Source organism: Diadema antillarum, unplaced genomic scaffold (assembly GCF_040938485.1).
Source record: "Diadema antillarum isolate AM-2024a unplaced genomic scaffold, OU_Dant_1.0 scf00000035, whole genome shotgun sequence".
In the NCBI taxonomy this organism is placed as follows: domain Eukaryota; kingdom Metazoa; phylum Echinodermata; class Echinoidea; order Diadematoida; family Diadematidae; genus Diadema; species Diadema antillarum.
This window is the reverse complement of record NW_027270924.1, coordinates 3,226,032-3,243,967: the sequence shown is the minus strand read 5'-3', so window position 1 is coordinate 3,243,967 and position 17,936 is coordinate 3,226,032. Positions and strand designations below refer to the sequence as shown.

Genomic DNA, 17,936 nt, shown 5'->3' with positions numbered 1-17,936 from the left:
TAAAACCACTCAAAATAAAAAAGAACAAATGTTAACTGTGACATATCATGGTATGGGAATGTGCTTTTACTCGTATTAGCTAAAAATAACATATGTTTAAAACGAATCTCATATAAAACAAGCATGAAAAATTGTGAGGGTATGGCATCATCAACTCGCTCATTTGAATATTGATAAGGACAGGTCAAGAAGTGTTTTCCGAAAAAAAAATATGAAAGATTTCAAAATGTCATATCTTCCTTGTTATTCATTTTTGCAGCGTTCTGTAGGGATTTCTTCTCTTCTTTTAGAGTGTGTTTATTTTTTTGGGTGGACTCAATTAAAGGTACACTTGACCTTTGAGAGCAGTGATTTTAAAAATGTTTAAGCTATCACATTTGATGCATTATTGTGTTAGTCAGTTGTATCACAAAACATCCTCCATCGTATAAATATTTTGCAATGAAACCTAACATATAGGGAAATATCACTATTTTTCTCAATAAACCATAACTGTATAGACGGTTAACTTAGAAACAATTTTATCATAACTATTGTTCACATTTTGCATATCTAATAATACTTAACATTGATTATCCTAAGTAAAAAATTTTACAATGGGTGTTTCTATATCCCTATATATCATAACTCACATTTTTTACAACTATTTTAAAGTACTAAAGCTGGGTTCTTGTTTTATCTGCAATAATGTCTTTAAACCAGGGCCTTCGGTCATTAGATTCACAGTGACAGAAGTATAGGAGAGTTAGTATATCATAGTCGAAGAGGCTGAGCTCATCTTAAAGGTCTATAGTTCATGCAGAACGACAACAATAAAGACCATACATAATCACAAACATATTTCTTTAAAAAATTGTGAAATTAGACCATCAAGAGTCATTATGCGATGAACTCTGAAAATGCCAGACAACACTACAAACAACGACTGTTAAATTCTCAAAGTGACATCTTGCATTTCCATGGATTGTTTTGATGTTCCCATCGTGAATTTCATTTACACAGGGAGATGGTGAAAATTGCTTATCGATATTTCAATGCTTGAGAAGCAGACACCCCGATTAAACGAGTTACATTGATTGTTTTTGTTTGATTTGTTTGTCTGTTTGTGTGTGTGCGTGTGGTGTCCTCCTCTCTAAAAAAAAATCGAGTGAAAATATTCACTCTTGAGGGAGTGAATACAAAAAAGAGTGAATTTAGAGTGAAATTGGAGTGAATTTTGAGTGAAAATGTTCATTTTCACTCGTTTTGGAGTGACCTCAGGGATCACTCGAAAAATTTTGGAGTGATCCCTGAGGTCACTCTAAAAAGAGTGAAAATGAACATAAGCCTATTAATGCTACACAAAATCACAAATGAAGGGTTGAGGTTTTAAATATCAACACGAATAGGCCTTGCGAGTATGATAAAAATGTAGGCCTATTTAACGGGATGCATATAGTTCAGCTTTGATCGGACAATGCGGCTTTATTCCAGTAAGAGAGCACACCACAAAATTTTAATGTTGAATGAAGAAAAACACGTTTACAGATAAATACAATGTGACCTCCTATCCATGCTGTGGATTAAAAAGACAAGGTTATTTTGTCTTTTTATAGGTTATTATCTGCATCGGACCTCATACTCAGCACTGGCAAACATTATAATTATCACTGTCAGACAACGGCGTAGCCAGGATTTCATCTTAGGGGGGGCGGTAAGTCTGCGAGGGAGCGAAGCGACCGAGCCCGAGCGAGCGGAGCGAGCGAGGGGGGGGAGGGTGTGGGAGGGGGGTGTCCCCCCTCCCACGGTGAGAACTTTTTGCATTTTGATGTTGTAAATGGTGCACTTTGATGCATGTTTTTGCGCGTTTTATCGACGTGAAACAGTCCCACTTGTTTAAGGTAGCAGTATATTTTGATGTAGATTATCATTGAACAAATTTCCTATAAAATGCTACAATTTAAATATGCTTCTTGTATTACTTCTTTTCACTGAATATCATGAACGCGACTGAACCCGAGAGAGCGGAGCGAGCGAAGGGGGAGGGGAGGGTGTGGGAGGGGGTGTCCCCCCTCCCACGGTAAGAACTTTTTGCATTTTGATGTTGCAAATGGTGCAATTTGATGCATGTTTTTGCGCGTTTTATCGACGTGAAACAGTCCCACTTGTTTAAGGTAGCAGTTTATTTTGATATAGATTATTATTGAACAATTTGCCTATAAAATGGTATAAGTTAAATACACTTCTTGTATTAATTCTTTTCACTGAACATTATGAACGCGACTGAATCCGAGCGAGCAGAGCGAGTGAAGGGGGAGGGGAGGGTGTGGGAGGGGGGGTGTCCCCCCTCCCACGGTGAGAACTTTTTGCATTTTGATGTTGCAAATGGTGCAATTTGATGCATTTTTTTGCGTGTTTTAACGAGTTGAAACAATCCCACTTGTTTAAGGTTGCAGTATATTTTGATGTAGATTATCATTGAACAATTCGCCTATAATATGGTACAATTTAAATACACTTCTTGTATTGTTTCTTTTCACTGAATATCATGAACGCGACTGAACCCGAGCGAGCGGAGCGAGCGAGGGGGGAGGGGAGGGTGTGTCCCCCTCCCAAGGTGAGAACTTTTTGCATTTTGATGTTGCAAATGGTGCAATTAGATGCATGTTTTTGCGCGTTTTATCGACGTGAAACAGTCCCACTTGTTTAAGGTAGCAGTATATTTTAGTGTAGATTATTATTCAACAATTTTCCTATAAAATGGTATAAGTTAAATACACTTCTTGTATTACTTCTTTTCACGGAATATCTTGAACGCGACTGAACCCGATCGAGCGGAGCGAGTGAAGGGGGAGGGGAGGGTGTGGGAGGGGGGTGTCCTCCCTCCCACGGTGAGAACTTTTTGCATTTTGATTTTGCAAATGGTGCAATTTGATGCATGTTTTTGCGTGTTTTAACGAGTTGAAACAGTCCCACTTGTTTAAGGTTGCAGTATATTTTGATGTAGATTATCATTGAACAATTTGCCTATAATATGGTACAATTTAAATACACTTTTTGTATTACTTCTTTTCACTGAATATCTTGAACGCGACTGAACCCGATCGAGCGGAGCGAGCGAGGGGGGAGGGAAGGGTGTAGGAGGGGGTGTCCCCCTCCACGGTGAGAACTTTTTGCATTTTGATGTTGCAAATGGTGCAATTTGATGCATGTTTTTGCGTGTTTTAACGAGCTGAAACAGACCCACCTGTTTAAGGTTCAGTATATTTTGATGTATATTATCATTGAACAATTTGCCTATAATAATGGTATAATTTAAATACACTTCTTATATTAATTCTTTTCACTGAATATCATGAACGCGACTGAACCCGAGAGAGCGGAGAGAGCGAAGGGGGAGGGGAGGGGAGGGGAGGGGAAGGTGTGGGAGGGGGTGTCTCCCCTCCCACGGTGAGAACTTTTTGCATTTTGATGTTCCAAATGGTGCAATTTGATGCATGGTTTTGCGTGTTTTAACGAGTTGAAACAGTCCCACTTGTTTAAAGTTGCAGTATATTTTAGTGTAGATTATTATTGAAAAATTTGCCTATAAAATGGTATCATTTAAATAATCTTCTTGTATTAATTCTTACACTGAATATCATGAACACTGTCTGTTCAGCAGTCAAACAGAAAAAGCAATCACACGAGGGTGTAGATGGGGGCATATCCCCTCCCACACGAAGGTGATTTTGCGTTTTCAGACCTGAAATTCAGCGATCTGTTGCAAATTTTTGGTGCAATACTTTTTCATCGAAGTGATAAAATCACGGAATTTAGCTCTTATTCCGAATGTGCACCATCTGTGTGTATGTATAAAGTCTAGTGAGGTAGAGCTTAGGGGAAGGGGGATTCCTCCTCCCGCTCGCGGAGCTTTTGCGTTCTTAGAATTGAAATACAGCGATCTGGGTATAGCCACAGTCTACTTCTATGCATGGCGGAAGGGGGGGGGGGAGGGGCGGGCGAGCAGGGAGAAGGCGTGGGCGAGTGTAATCCCCACCCTTCCCCACCCTTCCCCACCCTTGGAGCTTTTGCCTTTTTAAGGTTGAAATTGAGATACCTCGTCTACGCATATTTGATGGAATCAACATTTGGGAAATCACACACACACACACACAAAAACTGATGGGGGGCTGAGGGAGGAAAGGGTCGATTAAAAGGGGAAATACCCCTTATACATGAGGGAACCTTGAGTTTTCGGAAATAAGTGATAAGTCTTGTGCACTCAGAATTATTCATAATTTTTTGTAAATCTAAAAAGTGTACTAAGCTAGGGAAAGAGGCACAGAGGGGGAGGGTTTGGGAGGGGGTATCCCCCTCCCAAGCACGAGAGATTTTGAATATTTTGAATTGAAATTCAACGATCTGGTGCACACTTTGAGTGAAATATTCAAAAAAAATATCTTATTTGATGAAAGGTTGCAAAGGAGACCCGCTTCATGTGCATGCATACAGTATACACGCATTTTTTTTCCGCCTCCCAAATCCCCGGTCCAAATCTTAGGGGGGGCGATCGCCCCCATCGCCCCCCCCCCCTGGCTACGCCAGTGCTGTCAGATGAACACGAGGGACCTTGCTGCTTTGTCATAGCAAAGGATGGCATTTATCGTAGTCTGTAATAGACCAGTATACCCTGTTGCTATAGTTTCTATCCATAGATCGGAGCTACAATATCTTTTATGACACTGACAGGTGCCCCTTTCGCATAAGACTCCTCTTCTGCCTCCTTCAGTAGGCTGAAGATTCTTGCAGACCGTGTTATTTACATCATAGTATAGTTTATTTACAGATATTTACAAGCACATAACAAATTTGAAGAATACTAGCCACTGTGATCAACGGTTAGTCGGTTACGGAATGATCCCATTGCACAGATGGCGCTGAAACAATTTTCCGACGACAGGGAATTCCATCTCCTCACATTTGAATCTCGCAGCTCTGCCAAATCGGTTGCTTGATAGGCCTATACTTTTTTTTAATGAAGGAGGAATTTGCAAGGAAATCAGTTTGAAGGCGGAAAACATAATTTCGTATATTTATCATCAAGGAAGCTTAACACGCACTTGAATATGCGGTATAATACATAATTTTGCGTTTCAGTGAAATCTATGGAAAAGTTATGAAGGCGCTCAGACTTCAACCAAGATGGTTAATTCACTCGAAAGTTTTTTTTTTTTTATGTCGGTTCATTTCATTCATTTCAGTTACTCATTTTCATTTTTAACAAACAATATTAAGGTAAAGAAAACGTATCATGTGATGTAATATAAAAAAACCAAACAATACATACATTTTTATAGATATATAATATAATCACAATTTACAAATAAAACAGGTTTAACACCTCTTGTGGGAGCAGCGGAACCTGGGGGGGGGGGGGGCTGCAGCTTCATCCCTTCAATTACTTCTTCTTCTTCTTCTTTTTGATTAAGTCTGCCTCCTTCAATAGACTGAAGATTCTTGCAGACTGGTGCTATTTACATTATAATACAATTTATTTACAGATATTTACAAGCACATAGAAAATTTGACGAAAATACTAGCCACTGTGATCAACCGTTAGACGGTTTTGAAATGATCCCACAGATGGCGCTGAAACAATTTCTGACGACAGGGAATTCCAGACAGGGAATTCTTGGGTCAGTGAAAAAAAAAGGGGACAAATTCCAACACCCATGACTTTCCAAAGGTCCCATCCTTACATTATTTCAAGGGGGGGGGGGGGGGATCATGGACCTTGTTGTCCTCTGAACCCCCCACCCCCCCCCCCCCCCGCCGGTCGGTCCTGAGCTCCGCTCCCCCCCCCCCATCCCGTCTTGGCAAAATGGTGTTTTGCAGAGGCGCCGCGGATGCTGTGTTTTTTTTTTTTTTTTTTTTTTTGTTTTGTTTTGTGTGTGTGTGTGTGTGTGTGTGTGTGTGTATGTGTGTGTGTGTTTCCCTCCACTGCATGGGCGGAGGGCAAAATAAAACCCCGGGAGGAGACCCCTGGAAAGTCCTTGTAAGTTTTGTTCAGGCGGTATAGGCCCATGAAGCTATAGGTTCCTAAATATGCTTTATTACGCAATGATTTGATGTAATTTGCTCTTCCTTTTTCTTCTCCTTTTTTCTCCTTCTTCTTCTTCCGCTTCCTCTCTGACTTTCCATTGTGGCAGCGAGAACTTTGAGAGGTAATTGCATTCAAGGGCTTCATCTCTCCTTTTTTCACAAGCCGAAAACATGTGTCCGTGTGAATAATAGATATGAACATTTCGATGTCAAATAACTCCAAATTTTGTCCAAAATCGCTCTTTTTCTCATCTTATTCAGCCTTCTACTATTAGCCAAAGCCACTGTGCTTTCTGCATCTTGCTATCAAACTTAGCGGACCGCTGTATTTGGCCGTTGTCACGGGTCCCAATCTCCACCCAGTCCAGGCGCGCGCTCCGCTATCAAGATCTCCGTGTCGATGCCGCGCTTAACCCGCGCTCGCTCGTGCATCGTACGTGTGATGCTTTCGGAGACAAACCGTGTGGCTGTATTATCCTGGGGATTCCACGAGATCGCACGCAAATAATTCGACTATGGCTGAAAAGGGTAATGCAATTATAACATTTCATTACGTTCTCGTGTAAGGAAACATTTGTAGCTGTTACTGAATTTGTGTTCCATTACTGTGAACCAATCAACCAAGATAAACGCACATTCTGGAATTCTCTTTTCAGTGTCAATAGAGGCACTAGCATGTATTGTAGTAGGTGGGACTACACATTCTGTTACCATTGGCCGAATTCGGACTCTCCAGAGCTGAGCGAGAGAGAAAAGAAGACTCAGCTCAAATTGTCATGTCTGCTGTGTTCCACTTCTCGACTTACTTACTACATCAATCGACACAACACGTTCTTTCTTAATTCAATGCCATCATGACTAGGCCAGGCCAAGTTGCTAGTTGGTATCTGATTGAGGTTAAATAATTGACACTATCCCACCCACTGCACTGGCACCATACCATGTGCATTACTGCCTGGAGTACAGGCACTAACCTCTACGGACTAGATCTAGAGTCCTTCTAGTAAATGCCAGATTAGGACACTGGAATTGTCATTGACATTGGACTGTGATATTCTTTTGACATTGTCATCATTATTGACATTGTCATCATCATGGTCATGTAAATATATTCTGAAAGACTTCAGTCTTTTCGGGGAATTGGGGATTCCATTCCTGGCATGGTATGGTGTAACTAAATAAAATATTAATGCGAACATGCAGATAATCATGATTCAAGTCTTCACAATTTTGCATGATATGGAATTAAGATTTTGATCCACTTGGCACCTGTTCTCTTTGCTTATCAATGATAAAAAATAAAACTAATGAATAAATTTGCGCTATTATTACTCTAGTATTATAATAAAGAATAACTTTCTCACAAGAAGAATCATAACCATGTAATACAAGGAAGTGTATACAACCACACGCGTGTGGACGTGTGTGTACATGTTGCACACACTGGGGGCTTTATTGCGTAGAGCGGAACACGAAGGTTAATCTAGAAGGTAAGCCCATTGCGTGTTGAAGTGGCCGCACTCAGCGTGTTCCCCGCTACGCAATGGAGATTCTCCGTGTGTGTGGTATGTACACACGCGTCCACGAGTGTGGCTGTATCCAGCGACTCTGGCCATGGCTACAGCCACACTCCTGTGGCTGGATGGTAAAGACACACGCGTGTGGTTGTATACACTGCCTTTAACACAAAGCATTGCTTCGCATATGTACCTGTTGTATATAGACCCTATTCCATCTTTAATAGTTTAGAGTGATGCAGAGGTCCATGGTATCATTGGTAGTTTGAGAAGACAAAGTGTAAAATATCATGCATTGGATTTATTGCTTGGTGGTATATTGAATGTGAAAGCCAAGGTATTTTCTCATGAATGGATGTATATACTTAATCAGGATGAGCTTAATAATTGAATACCTGTATTGTATATTGGCTCCTGGAATCCATTCCTGTGATTGTGAATACCAAGTTTCCTTTTTCCCAATCATTTCTCCTCAGAAGCCAACCCTGATTCGGCCAAGTTTAGAGTTCCGACAAAGGAGATCAAATCCCCAATGGACATCAGGAAGTGGCAAACATCACAGGTGAATACTGACTGCAAAGGTCTTGTGAAATGTGTACATGACACCTTTTGCTAGCCTTATGAGTCACATCTTCGACAAAGTAGAAGTACAGAGAATGGCTTTCTGAGCTGCTGCATCTATGCAGGGAACCCTGTTATGATGAGGTCACTGGGACTGCCAGTTTTGAATTTGATTTTGATTTGATTTATTCTTTGTATGCCATTGCTTTACAATTGCATCATTTTTCAGCAATTTCATTTACATTGTACATGGCAATTACACAGTATGGTTATTTTGTACAATTTTAACAATTTTTGTTACATATATCAGGGCTCCACACTAACTTTTATTTTTGGTGGCCCAAAGACAAACATCTGACCTTTTTTGGTGGCCCGATCAGGCCACCAAATTCTTCATTTCTGAAATTTTGGTGGCCCGACTTGCGTTTTTGGTGGCCCCGGGCCACCGGGCCACCGTTAGTGTCGAGCCCTGCATATATGCATCTGTAAATGTAGTCACATGCGTTACATCCTATTTTCCATACAGAGCGAGTGCCAAGAATAAGCACAAAGCTTTACTTTTTGTCAACAGATAATGCATTTGTGATAAAACAAGGGGGTCCAATATGATTTTTTCCTCATTGGTACCTCATTGTAAATTATGTAATTGTACTGAAAAAGAGACCTAAATACAGAAACGGACAATCGGGACCACTGAATTAACCTTCTTAAAGGTGGTAACTCCTCGTGAGCGAGCTCGTTTATAGCAGAGTTTCCTTGTATGTATGTATGTGAAATGTCGGCAAATACTTACCAGTAAATGTTATTGAGAGCTCGCTGTGGCTCAGTGGAAACAAACTATGGACTCTCAAGTATAAGGTCCCTGGATCAAGCCCACCAGCAGCAAGGGTCTGTGCCTGTTCTGCAAAAGTTTTTGTATTGCACACCACAACCTTTTCAGGATTAAGCACATTTTTTATTGAGACCACAAAATACACAAGAAACTTTGCATCCTTTTGGGGGGACAGTCATCTATCACTGGCTCAGTCATCAACACATATCTGCCTTGCCATCAAATGGCTCAGGTTTGAGTCCCTGTGAGTCTAGCCAAGCAATGTCATATTGTGTTGTCATGCCATCTCCTCTTGTAAGAGGCAAAACACTCTGTCCCTCAGATAGGACAACAAAAAATAGACACATCCCATTTGAGAACAAGTCACAACCCACACACATATAATATCCCGCTTCATTCATTCATCACAAGGGTGCAAACCCGATGAAGAAGTCTTTGGGACCTGTGAAGCAATTTTAAGAGTAGTTGAAGCTGGGACTGAGAACCACAGAAATAGAATGAGAAATTACAAATATTGTTCCATTAGTTTTCAGGGGGAAAAAAGTTTATATTATCCCCTGTACATTGTATGAGATTACATGTATATGGAGGGCATTTATGTCTTGGGAGGCAATATTTTCACAAGTTGCTGATGTTGCAAATACCAGTTGACTTGCAAAATTCTTGGAAATACAATCACCCTTGAATATACAGCATTTTCAGTAGCCACAGGGAAAGATTTTGTATCACACGGCAGGCATGTATGTATGAGCATTGCACTGTACAAGCATCCTGTTCTTCTCTAATAATTTCAGAGTAAACTTTGCTTTCGGTACCCGATGTGTATTTGGTCATAAGCTTGATGTCTACTGGTATACATACTTAATTTGAATATTGAAGCAACTGTATAATCAGGATCTACTGTTCAGTGAACCCATTATATGGCATAATGCAGTGGAATGAAAAGTGATCTATCTGTCAATAGATTAATGTATATTGAGTATTTTTAGTCTGTGCTGTATGCCCTGAATAGCATCCGCATAGTTTTGTAGCTCTCATTAGAAAAAAAAGAAGAAGTATTGTTTATATTGCAAGTTTGCCTATCAAGGTGCATTATTTGTTTTGTTTTTGGTAATAGGTATGTGACAATTACCAAGAATAAAAAGTTATTGAGCTACAATTGCGTGCGTCAAACTTCCTTTAGAAAATCTTGAAACCCGACACTACTGGAGGGTAAGATTTTCTCCCTCATATTATCACTTAATCTGTATAATCTTGTAAATTGTCTCGTGAGAAAATTTGTTGAAGAAAATAAAACATTAGTAACTCAATTGATTTCATAACCACCTGATTTCCATTTCTGCAGGCGTATGCTGACTATTTAGTCTTCTTATCGACATTGAATGAAGCTGTCAAAGGAACGACACTGACGGAGGAATGTTCGCAGTCTGCTGTAAGTAATGTAGCTATCTTTATGATCGATTACATAGTGTGATATTGCATCACAAAGCCAACAAAAAGTTGTAGTTGTGATTTTTGTCTTTATGTATGTGTTCAGGTCAAGTTTTAATAGGGGAGATTTAGAATGTGAAATTGGTATGTGACTCGTCAGAATTTGGCTGTTCTTAGCACACTTTAGGAAGGAATGTTAGCAAGCCTTAGCTGCAGGACTGTTACACTGCTTTCCTAGGGCTCCCACACCAATTTGTGTTTTTGATGTGTGCTGACTAAAGAGGGGATTAAAAACTACTGGTACATCATAACTGCTGTGAAGAAATGATTGCATTTCCCTGAGCATAGCACATTCATTTGGCATACAAGTATTCATGATTATAAATATCAAAGCTAATATTGACTGTTCAAACATTTCTTAAGGTATGCTTGCACCCTGTAATTCACCTCTTTGGTAAGAATAAAGGGGAAAAAAAACAAACACCATCAGATGGCAATGTGGGAATATGTAGGCTACAAACTGTGAGGCTGGTTGGTGTAATGTATGGTACATTTGACTAGGAGCATGCAATATTCTGGATTTAATATCCATACTTCCAGAGTTGTATGTGAGCATTTTTTTCCCTCTGCAAAGATTCAACATGTTCAGTTTCTCTTGACCCATTTGGATCACAGCCCCATATCAAAAAAGCCTTCAGCAATTTCAAGAATTGTTTCTGGGCACAGGTCTGCTGCTAATCTGTTTATACTGTCTACACATACAGCTGTCCAGGAATTAACCTTAACCTTTTTGTTGGTCACCTTTAATCAATCAAATTCCATATATGCGTGACTGTTAATCAGCTTACAGTATGCAGTAAGCCATTGATACAAAATATGAAACATTTGTCAACTAAAACCTATTTTACAGATTCAAGAAGGGGGGAGTTTTCTTTTTTAATTGTGCATGCTGTGATGTTTCTTTGCATTTCATGATTTTTCTTTCATACTTACCCTTATTGTTCTTTCTTCTTCTTCTTTTTTTTCACCAATTCCCACCATTCATCCCATCCCCAACCCCTCCCCCGATCCACAGACCTGTGAGAAAGTCCTTTCATTGCTCGACGACCTGAAGAAGTGGGTAGATGAGATTCCACCCGTGGATCAGCCCCAGAGGTTCGGCAACATGGCGTACAGGACGTGGCATCAAAAGCTCCAAGATGTGAGAATTTGATAGCTTGTGTTGGGTGATCACAGTACAGACTGTAAGGAAATATAAATTAAGCACAGTGTATAATTGCTACGACATCATTATCAATTGATTTTGTAGAATGATTTTTCCATGGCTGCTAATGAAGCAAAAAATGTTTGTCAGCAAACAGTCGCTGGAATGATGGCTTTAAAAGAATGGTATAGTTTTGGTTGAGACCTGGCTTCATGTTTCTAACTTTATTTTGGTGAGATAAGGAGAAACCGCTTATGAAATATGAAAGAGCATGTAATTCCAAGAGGAATTCAATGTTTATTTGATGAAAATTTGTTTTGAAATGGCTGAGTTATTCAAAACAGAGTGATCCTAATAAGAGGTGGGACCTACCCTTTATTAAGATTGCTTTGTGTTACTTTGTTTTTGGATATCTCAGCCATTTAAAAAACCAATTATCATCAAATAAACTTTGAAATCCTCTTAAAATGGTATGATCTCTAACATATCAAACACGGTTTCTCAGTATCTCACAATCAGTTAAAAGCGCAATATCCTCATCTCCACCAATACTATACCATCCCTTTAAAGACCCATCTAGAGGACTAGGCAATAGGGATAATGTGCCTTGCCTAGCTACTAGGGGTACAACTGCTGCAGCCAGGGGACTTGAACCACAGACCTCAGATTTTACTGTCTGTTGTTTTGTCCACTGGGCCACGACGGCAGAGAGTTGTAGTCTAAATAAACATTGATATCAATGGTCATTCCATGATCCTGGATTGAGAGTAGTGCTTATGTTCATCAGTTGCAACTCCAGATAGCACAGAGCCACAATTTGATAGGTCATTATCTTACTATCATGTTATGATAAGGTACACAACTCGTGATGAAGAAAAGCAGAGATGAACTTATTTTCATACTGGCTCTATCAGCCATTTTGGAAGGTCATGCTCTCCCAGAGTAATGTAGTGCAGACAGTAGGAAGTGACTGTATGTTCTTTGGTGTGGGACAGATGAACCTTTTCTTACCCGTTGAGGACGAGTCCCGACTATACTCGGGCAGGTGTCTATGGGAAATGCGTATTGTAGCAAAATCAATCCATCTTCAACGGGTTAAATTGATGCTGTTTTCTTGTACGTGCATGTTTGACTTGCAAAACTCCCAAAGGTTTATTCATATTGCATTGAGAGATTGCGTTTGCATAGGTCTGCAAAAATATCACAGTGGCTGCCATGTATCGTTTGATTTGCTGTAAACCCATTTATTGTCACAGCAATAACAGTGTTAGCAAAAGGTTCTTTGTCTAGTCCTCAACACTATTGGTGATAATATCAAGGAAATATTATTTGGCCATATTTTCCATTCTGTCATGTCAGTACCCATCTTTGGAGCACCCATCATTCATCATTGGAGCACTCTTATTGCATAACTACAATATATGCGACTAATGTGAAGGGAAATTGTGCATATCAAATCTCTGCTGTACTTTCAGTACATTACTATTTTAATCCAAAAGTAGATGTGGTACTAAACTATAACATATCAACTGCCCCCCCCCCCCCACCCCACCCTAATGAACAGAATGCTGAGGCTCTGATCCTGAGGTTGCTGCCGGAGAGCCTTAGGGAGGCCACACAGGAGCTCAAGCCCTATCTGACGGACAGCTTCGGGAACTACACCCGCATCGACTACGGGACGGGGCACGAGATGGCCTTCGCCACCTTCCTCTGCTGCCTGTGCAAGCTGAACATCTTACCGCCCTCTGACTCGCAAGCACTGGTACTCAGAGTCTTTACAAGGTACCATCAGAGGGTTCTGAAGTGTTCAGGATGGTTGGGAGTTTGTTGACAGAGAAGTGATGGCACGTTAGCAGAAGTTGATACAGTGGACTCCCGTTATAACGAAATCCTCGGGACTGGTAGTTTTCTTTCATTATATCAAAATTTTGTCATAACCAAACAAATAAGCAATAGAAAACATAGAGCTGATAATGTGTGGGTCCAAATTTTTATTTTATCGTAACTGGAATTTTGTTATAGCCGTGTTCGTTATAATGGGAGTGCACTGTATTTCTCAAAGTAGCATTGTTTCAGGTTTTAGTTGAAAATTATTCATTATTGAAAGTTGGAGAGGTAGTAGTAGTACTACTAGTAGTAGTAATAGTAGTAGTAGTAATAGTAGTAGTAGTAGTAGTAGTAGTAGTAGTAGTAGTAGTAGTAGTAGTAGTAGTAGTAGTAGTAGTAGTAGTAGTAGTAGTAGTAGTAGTAGTAGTAGTTGAAGTAGAAGAAGAAGAAGTAGTAGTAGTTGTAGGTGTAGTAGAGTTGATATCAGTGGTAGTAGTTGTTTGAGTTGTAGTTGCTTGAGTAGTGACAGTTTTACCAGTAATATGAACACCATTAATTCCTTTTATTTGTTTTTTCTTTGTTTTTGTTTTTGTTTTTGGCATTCATCTAATCACTCAATCTTCAGGTATCTTGAGTTAACGAGAAAGCTGCAGACCACATACAACATGGAGCCAGCAGGGAGCCAGGGCGTGTGGGGTCTCGATGACTTCCAGTTCCTCCCCTTCTACTGGGGTAGCGCACAACTCATCGGTAAGGTCCTTCAGCCGCTCCCAAAATGTTGCAGCCAAGCCCATTTCAACTGCTAGAAACACTTCTCTAGTATTGATGTGCAATTTTTGAAAGACAAGTTCTCAAGATGTAGTGGCTGTGCATCATATGCATTCCCTGAAATTTCCAAGAAATATCTTATTCAGATGGACTGCAACTTCAGCTCCATATGTTGAAAAACTTGTCTTGTCAATTAAACCAGAATACTCGATGCAATGTTTGGATGTGCATTCATTTAGAAATCTGAAAAGTTTTGTCTGAAAGTACCTCGAAGATGCCTCCAATATTCACACAGGAAATGTAATCATCTAATTGCTAATCATAGGACAGTTTAATCCAGAACTTGATATACACTTTGCTTTGTCATAAAGTTTTGTGCAGGTAACTTCCCTACCCCCCCCCCCCCCCCAGCATGCTAGAGGGCTTTTAGTCAGAACAGAATTAATTTTCAGAAGAAGCAGATCTTGTAAAGGTAGTCACCAACATTTGCAAGTCATCCTGATTATCACAAAGTTGATCTGATGTTAGCATTTACTTACTCTTGCTTCGATGAGATGAGACTCTGTCTGGAACTGGAACTGTAAAAAAAAAAAAAAAATGCTCCCAACACAAGCACACACGCACACATGCATAAAAAGATAATTATCCTTGATTGTTCCTCTAGTTTCTACTCGCCAATTCTTTTCTGCCTTGTGTGTGATTGGCATTTAGTCTGTTCTTGATCTCCAAAATGCTTTGTAAATCAGGACTTACCAACCTTTGTTCCTGTCTGTGAAATCAAATATTGTGAAGGTTCTTGGACATTTACCCCAGACCCTTCCCCTGATCCTAATCCTAATCCTAATCCTGAACCTTATACTAACCCCAATCCAAATTCTAATCTTAACATAACCCTAACCCTAATCTTTACTCTTACCCTATCACTATTTGGTATTTATCTGGGAGTAATTGTCCTTGGGGTAATTGTCCTGATATGATTGTGAAGCTGTCTTGTAAAGTGCTAGCATTTATCTTCTCTTTTCTCTTTGTCTCATCGCAGATCATCCCACCCTCATCCCGAAACATATTCCGGAAACAAGGTTTGGGGCAGAGAAAGATAAATATATGTTCTGCGGCTGCATCGATTTCATCAATTCAGTAAGTCGTCGGGATGCAGGTATCACAGTAAGGTCCAAGTAATGGCAGAGTGTCTGGAATTACTGGTAGATTTTAAAGGGCAATTCCAGCCTATTGTAAGTATGTCTGAAGAGAGAGAACAAAATCTTTTTTTTTTTGTAGGACAATGATGAAAATTTAATCGAAATGAGATAAAAATGAGATAAAAATGAGGGAAGTTTGTAAACAGTATATTTTCCGTAATCTTTGCCAAAACAGATCTTGAGCAGTTGATGCGATTATGCAAATGATGTCATTACCTCACTATTTTCCATTGATCACTGACAAAAATTAAATGTTCTGCTCTAAAAGTGTGAAACATAATGTTATTCTTGCTTCTTAAATTTTACTATTCTTTGTAGTACGGAATTGCCTTCCAAATATTTTGTTTTCTTTGATGTGGCTGTTGTGGTTTTGTTTTGTATTCTAACAGGGAGAATAGTGGAAAGCAGTGCTCCGTAATATGTAAAGATTGATAAGTGAGCTCCCTTGGCAGTCAACGTAACACTCATTGAACATCATTCATAAAAGGGGCTTAAATCAAATCCGAGGTTTAAATTTGGTCTTCTGACTAAGACAAGCGCAAAATAGATATTCCTTACACCTGTGCATGTCAATGTCTGTACAGTATTATAGATGTCTGACGGTGCACGTGACATGTCATGCGCATTTACGCTGCCCAAATTTTCACCTTTTTGAATTTTTGCCAACATTTAAGAGTTCTGATTGGCTGTTTCCCAAGTCTCATTCTATACATCAACATTCTATTAAAAAGTGCAACTATTTATTAATTTTTTTCTTATGAGAGGGCCCAGAGGATGAAATGAATTTCACTCCGTACTTGTCATGTTAGAATGTACAGCAAAATAAGGAAGGGGTTAATAACGAGAAAAAAATTACATTTCACAGTCGTTTGTCATAATAGGATGTTTTGTGTATGTGTCTGTGTGTCTGTGAAACTGTTTATAGTGGAGTTACTGCTCTCTATAAAGTCGCAGTAAGATTCACGTTTCATGCTACCATTCATCAAATTTGAGTGATTTAGAGTAAGCCACTCTATACTACTTGAATGTTAAGTTTGAGTTAAAATACGATCAGCTGGCACATGTTGATATCGGCCAGAATAAAAAATTAATATAGAGGTAAAAACCTACATGCGGGATATTTTCACTTGGGTTGAGAACAGCAAGCACAGGGGATTGGAAGGGAGTTGATTAGAGGAATGGAATTTGGATTTGAAAGTGAGTTATGGTCCACTTTCGTAACCTCAGATGAAGACGGGCCCGTTTGCAGAACACTCCAACATCCTATGGGGAATCAGCAGCGTCCCTCACTGGCAGAAAGTCAATCAGGGTCTTCTGAAGATGTACAAGGCTGAGGTTTGAAAGAAGATGTGATTTTATTGTTGACAGTAATAATTGTGTTAATATTGGTGGTGATGATAATGATGATAATAGTAGTAAAAATAACAGCGATGATGATAATAATGTTATTAATGCTTATAACAATAATGAAATCATCGGTTGAGAATGAAAAGGGCGTGAAGTTGCCTCAAATGCTATGGATTTAGTGGCAACGTATGCCCTCCTCATTCTCACTTGACGAAATAATGATATGATACATTGTATTAGTAATAATTGTGATGAAAATAAAACAATCATGGGAAAGTTATAATGGTAGGGATTGTGAGATAGACCTGTCAAGATAGCACAGTAGCAGTGAAAATGTAACTTTTTTTGGTTGGTCATGATGTTCTCGTGTATCAAAGTGTTTCTCAGATTTCTTTAGAAGGTTCTTCAAAATTGATCACTTAATACTTATAGGAGCATGATTAATTGATTGCCCTGCCAGTTGTATCATAGAGCTTGATGGTGAAAAGATGCCTTTGTTCTAGCTCAAGGCTCAAGATTGCTTCTGAAATAGTGTTCTATCCCGTCACCAAGGCGACGTAACTGCGTGCATTTCAGACCACCTCCCTTCATCTCCTCCCCTCCTCCTCCAGGTGCTATCCAAGTTTCCTGTCATCCAACATCTACCCTTTGGGAGCATCATGTCCATCGCAGCAGGCAAGAACGTATCAAGCTGAAGCACGCCCTCACCTGGTGACTCGGTCATCTGAGAATACTACGTGATGAGGGCGCTTCACCCCCATGCCAGGTAAGAGAAGGGGGGGGGGGGAACCCCAGTGAAATAATGCCATTTTATCACTTATGTGCATGTAACAGACCAAAACTAAGATTTCTTGAAATAACTTGCAACTTGGGACACAAGAGATGTTGGTAAAGACTGCTGTTGTGTGTTTTGCGATTTTATTTTACGTGCCCTCTAAGGAAGCACATAATTGCATATATAGCTCGCTGCTTTGGTATGGTTGGCTTGAAGTCCTTGAGGAAAGACTAGGCAGTGACAATAAGATGTCTTGCTCAGGAGCACCACTGCTGCGACCAATGGACTCAAACGAGAGACCCCATGATTTAAAATGTGTTTTCTTACCCACTGAGCTACTATGACCAAATTGTAGCCTCTTTCACTAAGACTTGTTCCAAAAGAGGTTGGTCCATCAGTCATCATGAAAGAG

General features: G+C 39.8%; 1 protein-coding gene across 1 annotated transcript in view; it reads left to right on the top strand.

The window, feature by feature from the left end:
* Positions 1-6,522: 6,522 nt before the first annotated feature.
* LOC139743941 (serine/threonine-protein phosphatase 2A activator-like) overlaps positions 6,523-17,936 on the top strand; it is a 35,904-nt gene continuing 24,490 nt past the window's right edge. The window contains exons 1-9 of the mRNA XM_071654411.1: positions 6,523-6,591; positions 8,057-8,142; positions 10,319-10,405; positions 11,480-11,605; positions 13,173-13,390; positions 14,061-14,185; positions 15,243-15,340; positions 16,630-16,737; positions 17,361-17,515. Coding sequence (XP_071510512.1) covers positions 6,579-6,591; positions 8,057-8,142; positions 10,319-10,405; positions 11,480-11,605; positions 13,173-13,390; positions 14,061-14,185; positions 15,243-15,340; positions 16,630-16,737; positions 17,361-17,444 — 945 coding nt within the window. The 5' untranslated portion in view covers positions 6,523-6,578 and the 3' untranslated portion in view covers positions 17,445-17,515. The remainder of the gene's footprint in view (positions 6,592-8,056; positions 8,143-10,318; positions 10,406-11,479; positions 11,606-13,172; positions 13,391-14,060; positions 14,186-15,242; positions 15,341-16,629; positions 16,738-17,360; positions 17,516-17,936) is intronic.